The 15,797-nt window shown below is 49.4% G+C and overlaps 1 protein-coding gene across 6 annotated transcripts in view; it reads right to left on the reverse strand.

Moving 5' to 3' along the window:
• Positions 1–15,797, reverse strand: part of cluha (CLUH binding protein of NUMT mRNA a) — a 118,938-nt gene that overhangs the window by 24,629 nt on the left and 78,512 nt on the right. For all 6 annotated transcript variants that reach the window (XM_078422781.1, XM_078422779.1, XM_078422782.1 and 3 more), the window contains 6 exons: positions 13,928–14,172; positions 12,885–12,969; positions 9,280–9,433; positions 6,131–6,270; positions 3,628–3,708; positions 1,135–1,260 (listed from right to left, as the gene is read on the reverse strand). In XM_078422781.1, the coding sequence (XP_078278907.1) occupies positions 1,135–1,260; positions 3,628–3,708; positions 6,131–6,270; positions 9,280–9,433; positions 12,885–12,969; positions 13,928–14,172 (831 nt within the window). The remainder of the gene's footprint in view (positions 1–1,134; positions 1,261–3,627; positions 3,709–6,130; positions 6,271–9,279; positions 9,434–12,884; positions 12,970–13,927; positions 14,173–15,797) is intronic.

Consider the following 15,797-nt stretch of genomic DNA (forward strand, 5'->3'; position numbering starts at 1 on the left):
TTGGCCCAACGGATTCATCGTGGTGGAGGCCTTCCCACAGTGCCCGCGCCCACAGTGCCCGCGCCCATGGTGCCCCCGCCCACGGTGCCCTCGCCCACGGTGCTCCCGTGGAAGGTTCATCGGTCAGCAGGAGCAGGAACCCGCCCGAAGGCTCGTCGGTCGGCCGGACAGAAGGGTCTCGACCCGAAACGTCCCCCATTCCTTCCCCCCAGGGATGCTGCCTGTCCCACTGAGTTACTCCAGCAATCTGTGTCTACCTTCCCGTCCAAAGACTTGTTGGACGGTGGGATCGGGAACCCGCTGGAGACGTGAGATGTGAGGGGCGTGGGCCGATAGGTGGGTGAGCCGGGGTAATGCCTCAAGGTGGGCTGCAGGAGGCCGGGCAGGCTGAGTGGTCTTTAGACTTTGAATAATGGCGTAACAAAATGGCGGCGCCCGCATGTGTAATATATGCAAAAATAATTTCACTGCGCAGTTGCACACGTGACAATTACAGCACTATTGAACACTAACTCGTTCACGTTGACCAAGATGCCCCATCTAAACTAGTCCCATTTGCCCGCATTTGCCCCATATCCCGCTAAGCCTTTTATATCCATGTACCTAGAGCAGAGGTGACCAGAGTCTAGGGTCCTTCCACTGCTGGACATTGGGGGGGGGGGGGGCAGAGTCCGGTGGGGAAACCCCTCAAAGAAGGGAAGAGTTATCACCCCAGGCGGCCACATGAGTGGCAAGGGAGCGCCCGAGACCCGGGTTCGATCCTGACTACGGGTGCAGTCTGTATGGAGTTTGTACGTTCTTCCCGTGACCTGCGTGGGTTTTTTCCGGGTGCTCCGGTTTCCTCCCACACTCCAAAGGCGTTTGTAGGGTTAATTGGCTTCGGTAAAGAGTGTAAATTGTCTCCAGTGTGTGTAGCATAGTGCTAGTAGTGAACGCTGGTCGGCGTGGACCCGGTGGGCCGAAGGGCCTTTTTTTCTGCGCCGTATCTCTAAACTAAACCAGGCCAAACCGATTGTAAAAGCAAGGTTGAAGTCAGAGCCGCCTTGCTGGTCACGGCAGTGGAAAGCTTTTATTCTGCTCCTTCAGCAACGCACGAGCGACTGGGAAAATATTTTCCAGAGTGCAAATACTCACGTCCAACAGGGCCATTTCTGGATGGTCCTCACCATACACCAGGATCAGGAGGTAGCGAGATCGGTACAGTAACTTCAATGCGGTGGAGAGCTGGCCATTGGCAAAGCAGTACAGGGCAAGGTGCATCTGTAAGGCAAACGACACAAAGCCTGTTTTAGGCACAAGACACCGCAGATGCCTGTTCACAAAACCAGACACAAAGTGCTGGAGGAACTCAGCCAGTCAGGCAGCATCTCTGGAGAACATGGATGGGTGACGTTTCAGATCGGCACCCTTCTTCACAACCCATGTCCATGTTCTCCCGAGATGCCGCCTGGCCCGCTGAGTCACTGCAAAACATACTTTAGCTGAGTTTGGAGAGACAGCATGGAAACAGGCCCTTCGGCCCACCAAATCCATGCCAACCATTAGATCACCCGTTCACACTAGTTCTAAGTTATCCCATTTTTGCATCCACTCCCTACACACGAGGGGCAATCTTACAGAGGGCTAATTAACCTACAAACCCGCAGGTTTGGGATGAAGGGGGAAACGGGAGCACCAGAGGAGACTGTAGTTCAGGAACAAACAAACAAACAAACGAGAGTTTCAGTGTATATATATATATGCACACACATATAAATATCTGTATACTAAAACTCTTGTTTGTTTGTTTGTTCCTGAACTACAGCCAAAACGGTACACGATAGCGTGACAATTTTAGCCCCACCTTACTCACCGTCGTCCCTTTGGTGCTAATGGAAGAAGTTTCATTGAAATCGGTGTTATATTTTTAAAGTTATTCACATTTTAAAGTTTAAATCTATCTCCTACGAGGGAGGGAGGGGGTGGAGGGAGGAGGGGGAGGGAGGGGGTGGAGGGAGGATAAGGGGGGTTGAGGGGGATTGGGTGGGGGGGAGGGGAAGGTGGGGAGAGGAAGGGGGAGTGGGGAGAGGAAGGGGGAGAGGGGAGAGGGAGGAGAGGGTGCTGCACCAATGCAGGTTTGGGCCGAACGGGTCCATTTAGTCTAGTATATATTAAAAAAAGGTTTTTGTTATTCATTATGGGAAGTTCATTGTTCTGTTCCGGGACATGACAATAAAACACTCTTGACAGGTCCATGGATAGCAAAGGTGTAGAGGCATATGGACCAGCATGGGAAAGCTGGGCCAAAGGGCCTATTTCTGTGTCATACCGCTCCAACTCTTTGATTGAATACTGCAAAGAGTGGACGAAGGTCCCGTGCAAAAAACTGTCCTGGCCACATGAGGAGAATACCTGTGGGAAGGAACTGCAGGTGCTGGTTTAAACCGAGGACAGACACAGGAAGCTGGAGTATCTCAGTGGGTCAGACAGCATCTCTGGAGAGAAGAGGTGACGTTTTGGGTCCAGACCCTTCTTCAGACTGAGAATCGACTAAGACAGGGAATGTAGAATTTTGCTTTTCATAGTGTGGCACAGCAGGGAAACAGGACCATAGGCCCATCTCATCCACTGTGTGTCCCTGTCACTCCATGTAACAGATTGACTACGCTCCTACAATATCTTTGCAGATCAGAAGGAAGAACTTGGTTATGGAATAGAGAGCAACATGGCCACATTGGCACAGTTACGTATTAAAGTACAGTAAACCCTGACAATGATGGACCTCTACACAGTGGACTGTTGCCCCCCCCCGCCCCCCCACCTCCGCCAGGTGCCCCGCGGGGGCGGGAGCTTCCGGTTGCGGGAGGGGAGAGTGAGCAGCGTGACAAGGCGTCAGTACCGGGCCCGTCCGCGGCGCGCCGCGTGTGGGTCCTGGGGCTTTGCCGCTCCCCTGCTGTCAAACGCCCCTGGTTTAACCCCTCCCCCACCCGACAACGCGCTTCTCCCCTCCCGGCCTCGGGTTGAACTTTACCCCCCCACGCAGTTATAGTGGACAATCTGCAATAACGGACACCATACCACTCCCCCTGTGGTGGCTTAGTTTTGTTTAGTTTATTATCGCGTGTACAGTGAAAAGATTTGTTGCGTGCTATTTTGTCCAGCTCAATATTGTTGGTGGAGTGGGAAATTAGATTTCCCGTTTATGTAACTGGTTGTAAGAGGCTTTATTCAGGAAAATAAACGATACGAAGGATGATGACTCTGAGTCTTGTGTCCTTAGCTCTGAGTTTAGTTTGGCTTAGTTTATTGTCACATGTGCCCAGGTACCGTGAAAAGCTCTTGCTGTGTGCTAGCCAGTCAGCGGAAAGACAATACACAATTACAATCGAGCCATTTACAGTGTAGAGATACATGATAAGGGAATAATGTTTAAGGGTATGCCCTTTACCTGGATGCTTTCAAGAGAGAGTCAGACATGATCACATTGAATGGCAGTGCTGGCTCGAAGGGCCGAATGGCCTCCTCCTGCACCTGTTGCCTATTGTCTATTGTAAAGCCAGTAAAGTCCGATCAAAGATAGACCGAGGGTCACCAATGAGGTAGATGGTGGTTGGGGTTATAGCGAGGGTTAACAGTGATAGGACTCACATATTCCTGGATTGTGTTGGGGTGATCCACTCCCAGTGCTCGTTCACTCATCAACACTGCCTTCTGCTGATTGTTCAAGGCCTGAGAAAATAAACATTAAGAAAAGAAAATGATGAAAACCGTACTAGAAAAAGATCCACTTCCTGCGAAGGTTTGGAGATTTTATTTTATGTTTTAAGAGACACAGCGCGGAAACAGGCCCTTCAGCCCACCGAGTCCGCGCCGACCAGCGATCCCCGCGCACTAACATTATCCTACACACACCAGGGGCAATTTACAGAGGACCAATTAACCAACAAACCTGCATGTCTTTGGAGCGTGTGAGGAAACTGGGGCACCTGGAGGAAACCAGCAGGGTCACTGGGAGAACCTGCAAACTCCGTACAGACAGCACCTGTAGTCAGGATCAAACCCGGGTCTCTGGCGTTGTGAGGCAGCAACTCTACCGCTGATGCAGATGCACCCATACAGATGCAGTCATAACACTGGAGGCCACAATTCTTCAACCTGTATTCCTGAATGTTCACACAATTGGCAAATACAGACCGACCAACATGTCCCACCTACACTAGTACCACCTGCCTGCGTATGGCCCATATCCTTCTAAACCTGTCCTGTCCAAATGTTTTTTTAACGTTGTGATGGTACCTGAACTGCCTCCTATGGCAGCTCGTTCCATACACCCACCACCCTCTGAACAAGTTGCTCCTCAAGTTCCTATTAAATCTCCCCCCCCTCACCTTAAACCTATGTCCTCCAGCTCGATTCCTTTGCATGCTGTTATACAGTGGCCTCCATAATGTTTGGGACAAAGACCCATCATTTATTTATTTGCCTCTGTACTCCACAATTTGAGATTTGTAATAGAAATAAATCACATGTGGTTAAAGTGCACATTGTCAGATTTTAATTAAGGCCATTTTTATACATTTTGGTTTCACCATGTTGAAATTACAGCAGTGTTTATACATAGTCCCCCCATTTCAGGGCACCATAATGTTTGGGACACAGTAATGTCATGTAAATGAAAGTCGCCGTGTTTAGTATTTTGTTGCATATCCTTTGCATGCAATGACTGCTTGAAGTCTGCGATTCATGGACATCACCAGTTGCTGGGTGTCTTCTCTGGTGATGCTCTGCCAGGCCTGTATTGCAGCCATCTTTAGCTTATGCTTGTTTTGGGGGCTAGTCCCCTTCATGTTTCTCTTCAGCACATAAAAGGCATGCTCAATTGGGTTCAGATCGGGTGATTGATTTGGCCACTCAAGAATTGACTATTTTTTAGACAATAGACAATAGGTGCAGGAGGAGGCCATTCGGCCCTTCGAGCCAGCACCGCCATTTACCATGATCATGGCTAATCATCCACAATCAGTATCCCGTTCCTGCCTTCTCCCCATATTCCCCGACTCCGCTATCATTACGAGCTCTATCTAACTCTCTCTTGAAAGCATCCAGAGAATTGGCCTCCACTGCCCTCTGTCACTCTGCAACCTCATAGCATCTTCCTCACAGTTCACACTGCCACCCAGCTTTGTGTCATCTGCAAATTTGCTAATGTTACTTTTAATTCCGTTCATCCAAGACATTAATGTATATTGTAAATAGCTGTGGTCCCAGCACAGAGCCTTGCGGTACCCCACTAGCACTGCCTGCCATTCTGAAAGGCTTTGAAAAGGCTTTGAATTTTAGCTTTTGAAAAACTCCTTTGTTGCTTCAGCAGTATGTTTGGGATCATTGTCTTGCTGTAGAATGAACCGCCGGCCAATGAGTTTTGAGGATTTGTTTGAACTTGAGCAGATAGGATGTGTCTATACACTTCAGAATTCATTATGCTACTACCATAAACAGTTGTATCATCAATGAAGATAAGTGAGCCAGTACCTTCAGCAGCCATACATGCCCAGGCCATAACCACTGTGTGTCACAGATGAGGTGGTATGCTTTGGATCTTGGGCAGTTCCTTCTCTCCTCCATACTTTGCTCTTGCCATCACTCTGATATAAGTTCATCTTTGTCTCATCTATCCACAAGACCTTTTTCCAGAACTGCGATTGCTCGTTTAAGTACTTCTTGGCAAACTGTAACCCGACCATCCTATTTTCGCGACTAACCAGTGGTTTGCATCTTGCAGTGTAGCCTCTGCATTTCTGTTCATGAAGTCTTCTGCGGACAGCGGTCATTGACTAATTAGGCCATTCGGCCCATCAAGTCCACTCCACCATTCAATCATGGCTGACCTATCTTTCCCTCTCAACCCCATTCTCCTACCTTCTCCCCATCACCCCTGACACTCATGGTTTTGTACACCTCTATAAGATCGCCCCTCATCCTCCTGCGCTCCAAGGAATAGGTTCCCAGGTCTGCCCAACCTCTCTCTATAGCTCAGGCCCTCAAGTCCTGGCAACAACCTGGTAAATCATCTCTGCGCCCTTTCCATCTTAACAACACGTGTACTTAACAATATTCTGCACTCGAGCAGCAGTGCCATTGAAAGACTTACCTCGTTGTTATCGCCCATGATGTAGTTTAACCGAGCCAGGAGCCTCAGGCAGGCACAGATTTCCACATGCATTGCTCCATAAACGTTGTTGAAAAGATTTAATGCCTCGTTGATGAGCTCACAGCCTTCTTTCAAGAACCCTGTAAAGAACAGGCATTTGTTTCACATTATGGCGTAGATACCATATTAGGAGGACAATCAAGTTAGCCTAAGATAGACACAAAGCGCTGGAATAACTCAGCAGGTCAGGCAGCATCTCTGGAGAAAAAGGATGGCTGACGTTTCGGGTCGGGACCCTTCGTTGGACTGAAAGTAGGGGGGTGGGTGGGGGGGTGAAGAGCTGAAGGCAAGAAGAGACCAGGACCAAATCAAGGCCGGCCACAAATGACCTCAGGCAGGGCCGGCCTGGTTGGTCCATTGTTGGCCAGGGTAAGTGTGATCAGTTTAGTTTAGTTCAGAGATACAGTGAGGAAACAGGCCCACCGAGTCCGCACTGACCAGCTAACACTAACGCACGCTAACACTATCCTACACACTGGGGACAATTTACACTTACACCAAGCGAATTAACCTACAAACCTGTATGTCTTTATGGGAGGAAAACAGAGATCCAGAGAAAACCCACGCAGGTCACGGGGAGAACATATAAACTCTGTACAGACAGCACCCATTGTCAGGATCCAACCTGTGAGGCAGCAACTCTACCGCTGCGCCACAGTGCCACCGTATGGTGTCGGAGGGGCCGTTTGTATTGTTGATAGCCTGACCCTTCTTGCACTTGGACTGAGAGGCTCGCTGGGTTTAAGTGCTGTATAGAGATTCCACCTGTCAGTGCTGGTGGTGGAGCTGGACTCCCTTATACTCTGAACTCGGAAAGGACAGCCAGACATGTGGGGGAAGAGCTGACAGAAGTATACAATATTATGAGAGGCATAGATAGGGTAGACAGTCAGAACCTTTTCCCCCCAGGAGAGATATATCAAATAATCGTGAGCATAGCTTTATGGTGAGAGGGGCAAAGTTTAAAGGAAATGTGTGGGGAAAGTTTGTTTTGTTTTTACACAGAGGGTGGTGGGGGCTTGGAACGCATTGTTGGGGGTGGTGGTGGAGGCAGATACAATAGTGGCTTTCAAGAGACTTTTGGATAGGCATGTGAGGAATGGAAGTATATGGGGAATGGAGGGATATGGGGAATGGAGGAATATGGGGAATGGGGGGATATGAGGATGGAGGGATATGGGGATGGGGGGATATGGAGGATGGGGGGATATGGGGGATGGAAGGATATGGGGGATGGAGGGATATGGGGAATGGAGGGATATGGGGAATGGGGGATATGGGGAATGGGGGATATGGGGAATATGGGGGATATGGGAAATGGGGGATATGGGAAATGAGGGGATATGGGGAATGAGGGGATATGGGGGATGGAGGGATATGGGGGATGGGGGGATATGGGGGATGGGGGGATATGGGGAATGGGGATGGAGGGATATGGGGGATGGAGGGATATGGGGGATGGAGGGATATGGATTTGGGGCAGGCAGATAAGGGTTGGGCTTGTTGGCATTTATGATGGGCACAGACATTGTGGGCCGAAAGACCTGTTCCTGTGCCCAGAGCCCTGAGCGCGGAAAGAGGCCCAGCGGCCCAACGTGCCCACTCCGACCAAACTACTGCAACCAGAGAGCAGTCCTGACCTACTATCGACCTCATCGGAGACCCTCAGACTACCTTTGATTGGACTTTATCGGCTTTAACTTGCACTAAACAATATACCCTTACCACTGTGGGTTGGTCGATTGTAATCATGTATTGTCTTTCCGTTGGCTGGCTGGCTGGCACGCCACAAGAGCTTTTCACTGTACCTCGGTACACATGATAATAAACTGAACTGAACATGCCCCTGATCTACCACCTTCTATGATGAGGGTGAGGAGATTTTCCACTTTGATGAGATTAACATTTCCTTTCCATCGCACAAAGTCTGTGTATCTTGATGATGGGGTTTTAAAAAAGGCAGCACTGTGCAAGTGTTTCCGAGACAAAGCTCACTGCAGCGCCCAGCTGAGAAGCCAGGCGATGAGATGCTCACTGCCGTCTGGCGGCAATAGGATTCGCAAGGTTAACTTCCTTCCCGTTGCGTGGAGTGGGGCGTTGTGCCTGGGGATAACGCAGCTGAGGCCAGGAGCTTGCCAAATGATTAAAGCCAGCCTTCACCCTGGCCCCACGCCAGTCAGCAAACAAGAAACAAACTGATTTATAATCTGCACCCGACATCCCACGTGCCCGCCCTTGCTAATTCACCGTAACTTTAGTTTAGTTTAGTTTAGTTTAGAGATAAAGCACTGAAACCAGCCCTTCGGCCCACCGAGTCCGCACCGACCAGCGATCCCCGCACAAACTAGGAACAATTTCACATTTATACCCAGCCAATTAACCTATAAACCTGCACGTCTTTGGAGTGCGGGAGGAAACCGGAGCACCCGGAGAAAACCCACGCAGGTCACGGGGAGAACGTACAAACTCCGTACAGACTACAAACCCGGGTCTCTGGCGCTGTAAGGCAGTAGCTCTACTGCTGCGTCACCTTGTCGCCCTGATAGGTCCATTGTTGGCTAGGGAAGGTGTGATCTCAAGAAGAAGATAGCACCTCATATTTCACTTGGGTAGCTTGCAGCCCAGTGGTATGAACGACCGCTAAGCCACCATGCGGCACGCTGCTTTGGCGGCCGGTGGAATATCGTTGACCAGGCCATTTTGCTGTTGGTAAAATAGGAAATCAGAGCTCGTGAAGATCTGAATAAAGAAATATGTTTAGACCCACGGGCGCAGCAGTAGAGTTGCTGCCTCACAGCGCCAGAGACCTTGATTCGATCCTGACTACGGGTGCTTGTCTGTACGGAGTTTGTACGTTCTCCCACGTGACCTGTGTGGGTTTTCTCCAGGTGCTCCGGTTTCATCCCACACTCCAAAGACGAACAGGTTTGTAGGCTAAATGGTTTGGTATCATTGTAAAATTGTCCCTCGTGTGTGTGTGTGTGGGATAGTGTTAGCGTGCGGGGATTGCTGATCGGCGTGGACTCGGTGGGCCGAAGGGCCTGTTTCTGCGCTGGATCTCTAAAGTAAATTCACTGTGGATACTGTACCTTGTTGAACTTTAGATTGTCCACTTTGGAAGAAATGGAAGGCATCCGATGCCTTAGGATTAACGTGCTTGACCACGGGGAAGATGTTGAGGATATCCTCCTCGGTGAAGGTCGGCCGGTGCCGGCTGTCAAAGTTGTATTCCTTCAGTAAAATCTACCAAGAGAACAAATCGTTTTTCATCAGCAAAAACAACAGTAAACCAGGAGCAGACATCTTCAAATGACACCCTCTGCAATTCTGACTGGAGCGCACTGCCGGGGGTGGTGGTGGAGGAGGAGGAGGCAGGAGCAATAGTGGGGTTCAGAGGCTTTTGAACAGGCATGTGGATATGTAGGGATGGAGGGATACGGATCATGTGCGGGCAGGTAAGACCTATGATGGCACAGTAGAGTTGCTGCCTTACAGCATCAGAGACCCGGGTTCCATCCCGACTACGGGTGCCGTCTGTATTGAGTTTGTACGTTCTCCCCGTGACCTGCGTGGGTTTACTCCGGGTGCTCCGGTTTCCTCCCACACGCCAAAAGACATGCCGGTCGTAGGTTATCCGCAGAAAACCCATGCAGTCACAGGGGGAGCATACTAACTCCACAAAGACAGCACCCGTAGTCGGGATCGAACCTAGGTGTCTGGCGCTGTGAGGTTGTAGGTTAATAGGTTTCTGTAACGTTTGTCCCTAGTGTGCAGGATTGAATTGGTGTACGTGTGATCGCCGGTCAGTGTGGACTCGATGTGGGTCAGTTTCCACATTGTATCTCTAAATTAAACTAAAACTCAAGTTGGCCTTGGCATCGTGTGCGGAACAAACATGGTGGGCCGAAGGGCCTGATCCTGCACTGTACTGTTCAATGGTCTACACACGTGTGCCCTTTCAAATGCTGGTCAAGGCACTGCTGCAGGGGCCTCTGAGACAGGGTGCTTACGCAAATAAAGCCAGCTAAACCTGCACAAATCGCTCGTCGGACCCTGGGAGGAACACATTAAAATGGATGTCGAGGTTTTGGAGAGAATACCAGCATGATAATCAGGTGCTTCACTCTCCCACAGAGAATTGTGAAGGGCCTGTTTCCATGCTGTATTTCTGAACAAAAGTAAACTCAGCGGGTCAGGCAGCATCTGTGGGAGTGGACAGCTAATGTTCGGGTCAGGACTTCTTTTTGGAAAAAGGGTCCCAAAACGAAACGTCGCTTATCCAATCCTTCCACCGATGCTGCCTTCCTCCAGTACTTTGACCTAGTGGGTGCCGTGACACAGTGGCGCAGCGGTAGAGTTAGGAAAAAAACTGCAGATGCTGGTTTAAATCATAGACACAAAATGCTGGAGTAACTCAACGGGTCAGGCAGCATCTCTGGAGAGAAGGAATGGGTGATGTTTCGGGTCGAGACCCTTCTCCACCCAAAACGTCACCCATTCCTTCTCTCCTGAGATGCTGCCTGACCTGCTGAATTACTCTAGCATTTTGTGAATAAATACCTTCGATTTGTACCAGCATCTGCAGTTATTTTCTTACACATCTTCAGACTGGTGTCAGGGGAGGGGGCGGGGCAAAGATAGGATGTAGACGGAGACAGGAAGACTAGTGGGAGAACTAGGAAGGGGTGAGGCGCTGTTCCTCCAATTTGTGCTGGGCCTCACTCTGACAATGGAGGAGGCCCAGGACAGAAAGGTCCACTTCCTCCAAACCAGAGGCGTAGCTATGGGCACTCGCATGGGCCCTAGCTATGCCTGCCTGTTTGTCGGGTACGTCGAACAATCCCTGTTCCGGGCGTACACTGGCCCCATCACCGAACTCTACCTCCGCTACATCGACGACTTCATTGGTGCTACCACTTGCACCCATGCAGAACTCACTGACTTCATACACTTCACTTCCAATTTCCATCCTGCTCTTAAATCTACCTGAACCATCTCCGACAACTCCCTCCCGTTTCTGGACCTCACCATCTCCATCACAGGGGACAGACTAGTGACTGACATTTACTATAAACACACTGACTCGCACAGCTATCTGGACTACACTTCTTCCCATCCTGTTTCCTGTAAAAACTCTATCCCCTACTCTCAATTCCTCCGTCTACGCCGCATCTGCGCCCGGGATGAGGTGTTTCACACTACGGCATCAGAGATGTCCTCATTCTTTAGGAAACGGGGCTTCCCCTCTTCCATTATAGATGAGGCTCTCACTAGGGCCTCCTCTATATCCTGCAGCTCCGCTCTTGCTCCCCCTCCCCCCATTCGTAACAAGGACAGAATCCCCCTCGTTCTCACCTTCCACCCCACCAGCCAGCGTATCCAACAAATCATCCGCCAACATTTCCGTCACCTTCAACGGGACCCCACCACTGGCCACATTTTCCCATCCCCTCCCCTCTCTGCGTTCTGCAGAGACCATTCCCTCTGTAACTCCATGGTCCACTCGTCCCTTCCCACCCAAACCACCCCATCCCCGGGCACTTTCCCCTGCAACCGCAGGAGATGCAACACCTGTCCCTTTACCTCCCCCCTCGACTCCATTCAAGGACCCAAACAGTCTTTCCAGGTGAGGCAGAGGTTCACCAGCACCTCCTACAACCTGTATCTGCTGTTCCAGATGTCAACTTCTCTACATCGGCGAGACCAAACGCAGGCTCGGCGATCATTTCGCCGAACACCTCTGCTCCATCCGTCTCTAACTTGATTTCCCGGTGGCTCAGCACTTCAACTCCCCCTCCCACTCCCAGTCTGACCTTTCTGTCATGGGCCTCCTCCATTGTCAGAGTGAGGCCCAGTGCAAATTGGAGGAACAGCACCTCGTATTTCGCTTGGGCAGCTTACACCCCAGCGGTTTGAACATTGACTTCTCCCACTTCAGGTAGTCCCTGCTTCTCCTCTCCATCCCCTCCCCCTTCCCAGTTCTCCCACTAATCTTACTATCTCCGACTACACCCTATCTTTGACCCGCCCTCTCCCCTGACATCAGTCTGAAGATGGGTCCTGACCCGAAACGTCACACATTCCTTTTCTCCTGAGATGCTGCCTGACCCGCTGAGTTACTCCAGCATTTTGTGTCTAGCAGCGGTAGAGTTGCTGCCTTACAGCACCAGAGACCCAGGTTCCATCCTGACTGTGGGTGCTGTCTGTATGTTCTCTCTGTGACTGCGTGGGTTTTCTCTGGTTTCCTACCACACTCCAAAGACGTGCAGGTTTGTAGGTTAATTGGCTTCTGTAACATGTAAATTGTCCCTCGTGTGTAGGATAGTGTTAATGTACGGGGTGATTGCTGGTTGGCACGAACTCGGTGGGCCAAAGGGCCAGTTTCTGCCCTGTACCGATAAACTATATAAACTTTGCGTACGAATGAACTGCAGATGCTGGTTTAAACCGAAGACAGACACAAAATGCTGGAGTAACTCAGCGGGACAGGCAGCATGTCTGGAGAGAAGGAATGGGTGACGTTTTGGGTCTGAAGAAGGGTCTCGAACCGAAACGTCACCCATTCCTTCTCTTCAGGGATGCTGCCTGTCCCGCTGAGTTACTCCAGCATTTTGTTTATCTTCAAACTAAACTTTGAGTTTGGCTCTCTCAAGGAGCTAACATAGACATTGTGGACCAAATACTATATTCTTACCTGTATTCCCGACTTCAGGCATATTTCCCTTAATAGACTAATCTTCTGCAGGCCATACTTCTCCACTGCCTGATCCACACTCTCACTGTACAAAAGAGAAATTATAATTAATAATCAATGAAAATTCCATCAGCAGTCTAACAGTTATTGCAGGTAACAAACTGAGCTCGGCTCTCCTCTCAGGCAAGAGGCACTGGAACCTTGAGCAGCACAAAGATACTAGAGGAACAAGATAGACCACTCGACGCTAAAAACCGTAGTATGTCACGGCGCCATTTTAGTAGGCAGAAACTTGCAGAAACATTTTAAAAAGAAAAATAACAAAAATCTGTGAATTGATAGATGAGGTATATTCTGCATTTTAATGGTATCATCACACATACTGTTCCCCCAAAACACTGATTACACTGCGAGAGGCATAACAGACGGCGGGTTTTGCCTACTAAAATGGCTCCTTTGCGTACTACACTTCAGTATAGGCGATTTCAACGGAGTGGTCCATCTTGTTCCTCTAGTATCTTTGAGCAGCACACAGCGAGAACACAGGGCAAACTCCATACAGACAGCACTGATCTGGATCCAACCCGCTTCTCTAGCGCTGTGAGGCAACGGCTCTACCAGCTGCGCCACTGTTCTTTACCAACATTGAGGGCGGCACGGTAGCGCAGCGGTAGAGCTACTGCCTTAGGGCGCAAGAGACCCGGGTTCGACCCTGACTCCGGGTGCTGTCAGTGTGGAATTTGAACGTGACCCGCGTGGGTTTTCTCCGAGATCCCCGGTTTCCACCCACACTCTAAAGACGCGTCGTTTTGTAGGCTAATTGGCTTGATATAAATGTATAAATGTAAAAAACCGTCTCTTGTGTGTGTGTGTAGGATAGTGTTAGTGTGCGGGGATCGCTGGTCGGTGTGGACTTGGTGGGCCGATGGGCCTGAAAGTAAAACTAGAACTAAATGTGACAGGTGGTTTTGCCGCCTCGTCATGTAGAGCATGTGGATCTCACTCAGTCTCTACACTCCACCGCTGTAGCCCAATGTCCGTACCACTCTATGGTGAAGTTGAAGTAACTCTTGGTCTCGTTGCTGATGTTCTTCCACAGCTCCTGTGGGGTGGTGCTGGCCCAGGCTGTGTTGTCCGCGTTGCCCAAATGCCGGGGCTTCCTCTTGTTCCTCTTTTTCTTCGAGACCAGTTCGTCGGTCGGGAGGTGAGCGATGGGGTTGGGGAAGGAGCTGAGGAAGCAGTTTAGGAAATGGCTGATGGCCGCAGAAAGCCCCGACAGCTCCACGCCCTGGAGAAATAAACGAGTGGAAAGTCAATAGGTTTAGTGTCGTCGGGCGCACCCAGGTACATTTGTCATGGAAGCAGGCGGGTCTATTTAATATTGGTGAATGAAATTGCTGACCTTTATTTAACAGATAAACTTTCAGTGCGAGTTTGCTTAATGTTCTTCGATCATTATTTCCTTGTATTTTTAAATTTTATTTTACAACGTTGTATTTTACAACGGGGGTCAAAAAATTGGAAACATTTACACACAAAATTACCAGTTTCAAGCCTCTTTTAGTGCATTTCAAAGTAAAAAACAGACATTACAAAATAATGTGAATATGTCACTGTACACTAATAACATTTTGAAGTAAATTAACACATTAATTCATAATCAGCCCAAAAAAGTGGCTTTTCTGCTGTATTTATATATTTTAACCCTGTCTTAATTAATTTAGTTATGTAATCTTGCACTTAAATTTAATATTTACTCATTACAGTTCCACCACTAATTTTCTGGCACTCTTGGTTCCAGAGCTTTGCTGGTTTATCTAGCAGGCCAAGGAAGTCGGTTATGGGGATAGATGTGCTGGCTCCAGCTGGGCTGGAGTTCCAGAGCCCCAGCCGCCGGTTGCAAATTTAATTGGCCGTGGAAGTCCCGATGAGGCCGAGATTGGCTGCCTTGCCCAGCCTAAGTGCCACATTTTCGGGGAGACTTCCAGGGCATGGAGGGGGGGAGGGATTTCTTGCGGAACCCCTAGCGACTTCTAGTGGAACCCTGGTGTTCATTACACATCGTTTATTTTTTCTCTTTCTTTTTCTCGATCCGATTTCTCCGTTTATTTGGCAAAGTGAAAAACGGGGAAACCATGCAAAAGGCGCGGGGAAATGGATTTTAAAAACGCGGAAATCCGCGGAAACGAGGAAAATTCACATACCTGTGAAAATGAAACAAAAACAAAGGAACAACATTGAGGTTTATTTGGAGTATTGTGAGTGGTTTTAGGCCCCATATCGGAGGAAGGATGTGCTGGCGTTGGAGAGGGTCCAGAGGAGGTTTACGAGAATGATCCCATGAATCATTGGGTGAACATGTGATGAGCGTTTGTTGGCACTGGGCCTGTACTCGCTGGAGTTTAATTATAAGGGGGATCCTCATTGAAACTTACCAAGTCGTGAAAGTCCTGGATAGAGTGGATGTGGAGAGGATGTTTCCACTAGAGGGAGAACCAGAGGGCACTGCCTCAGAATAAAAGGATGTATCTTTAGAAGGGAGGTGAGGAAGAATTTCTTCAGTCAGAGGGTAGTGAATCAGTGGAATTCATTGCCCCTGAAAGCTGTGGAGGCCAAGTCAATGGATATTTTTAAGGCGGAGATAAACAATGTTTTGATTAGTACAGGCGTCAGGGGTCACAGGGAGAAGGCAGGAGAATGGAGTTGAGAGGGAAAGATAGACCAGCTGTGATTGGATGGTGGAGTAGACTTGACGGGCAGATGATTTGCCAACCTTTTCTAAAACCTATTCCTATGCACCTCAGTTGGCAACTACTGCCCTCTCACCTTCTACCTGTGTCCTCTTGTTTGAGACTATCCTGCAGTGGAAACATTTTAACAAATATCCCGCCACGTCCCCTTACGATTTTATTT

This window comes from Rhinoraja longicauda, chromosome 26 (genome assembly GCF_053455715.1).
Source record: "Rhinoraja longicauda isolate Sanriku21f chromosome 26, sRhiLon1.1, whole genome shotgun sequence".
Lineage (NCBI taxonomy): Eukaryota > Metazoa > Chordata > Chondrichthyes > Rajiformes > Arhynchobatidae > Rhinoraja > Rhinoraja longicauda.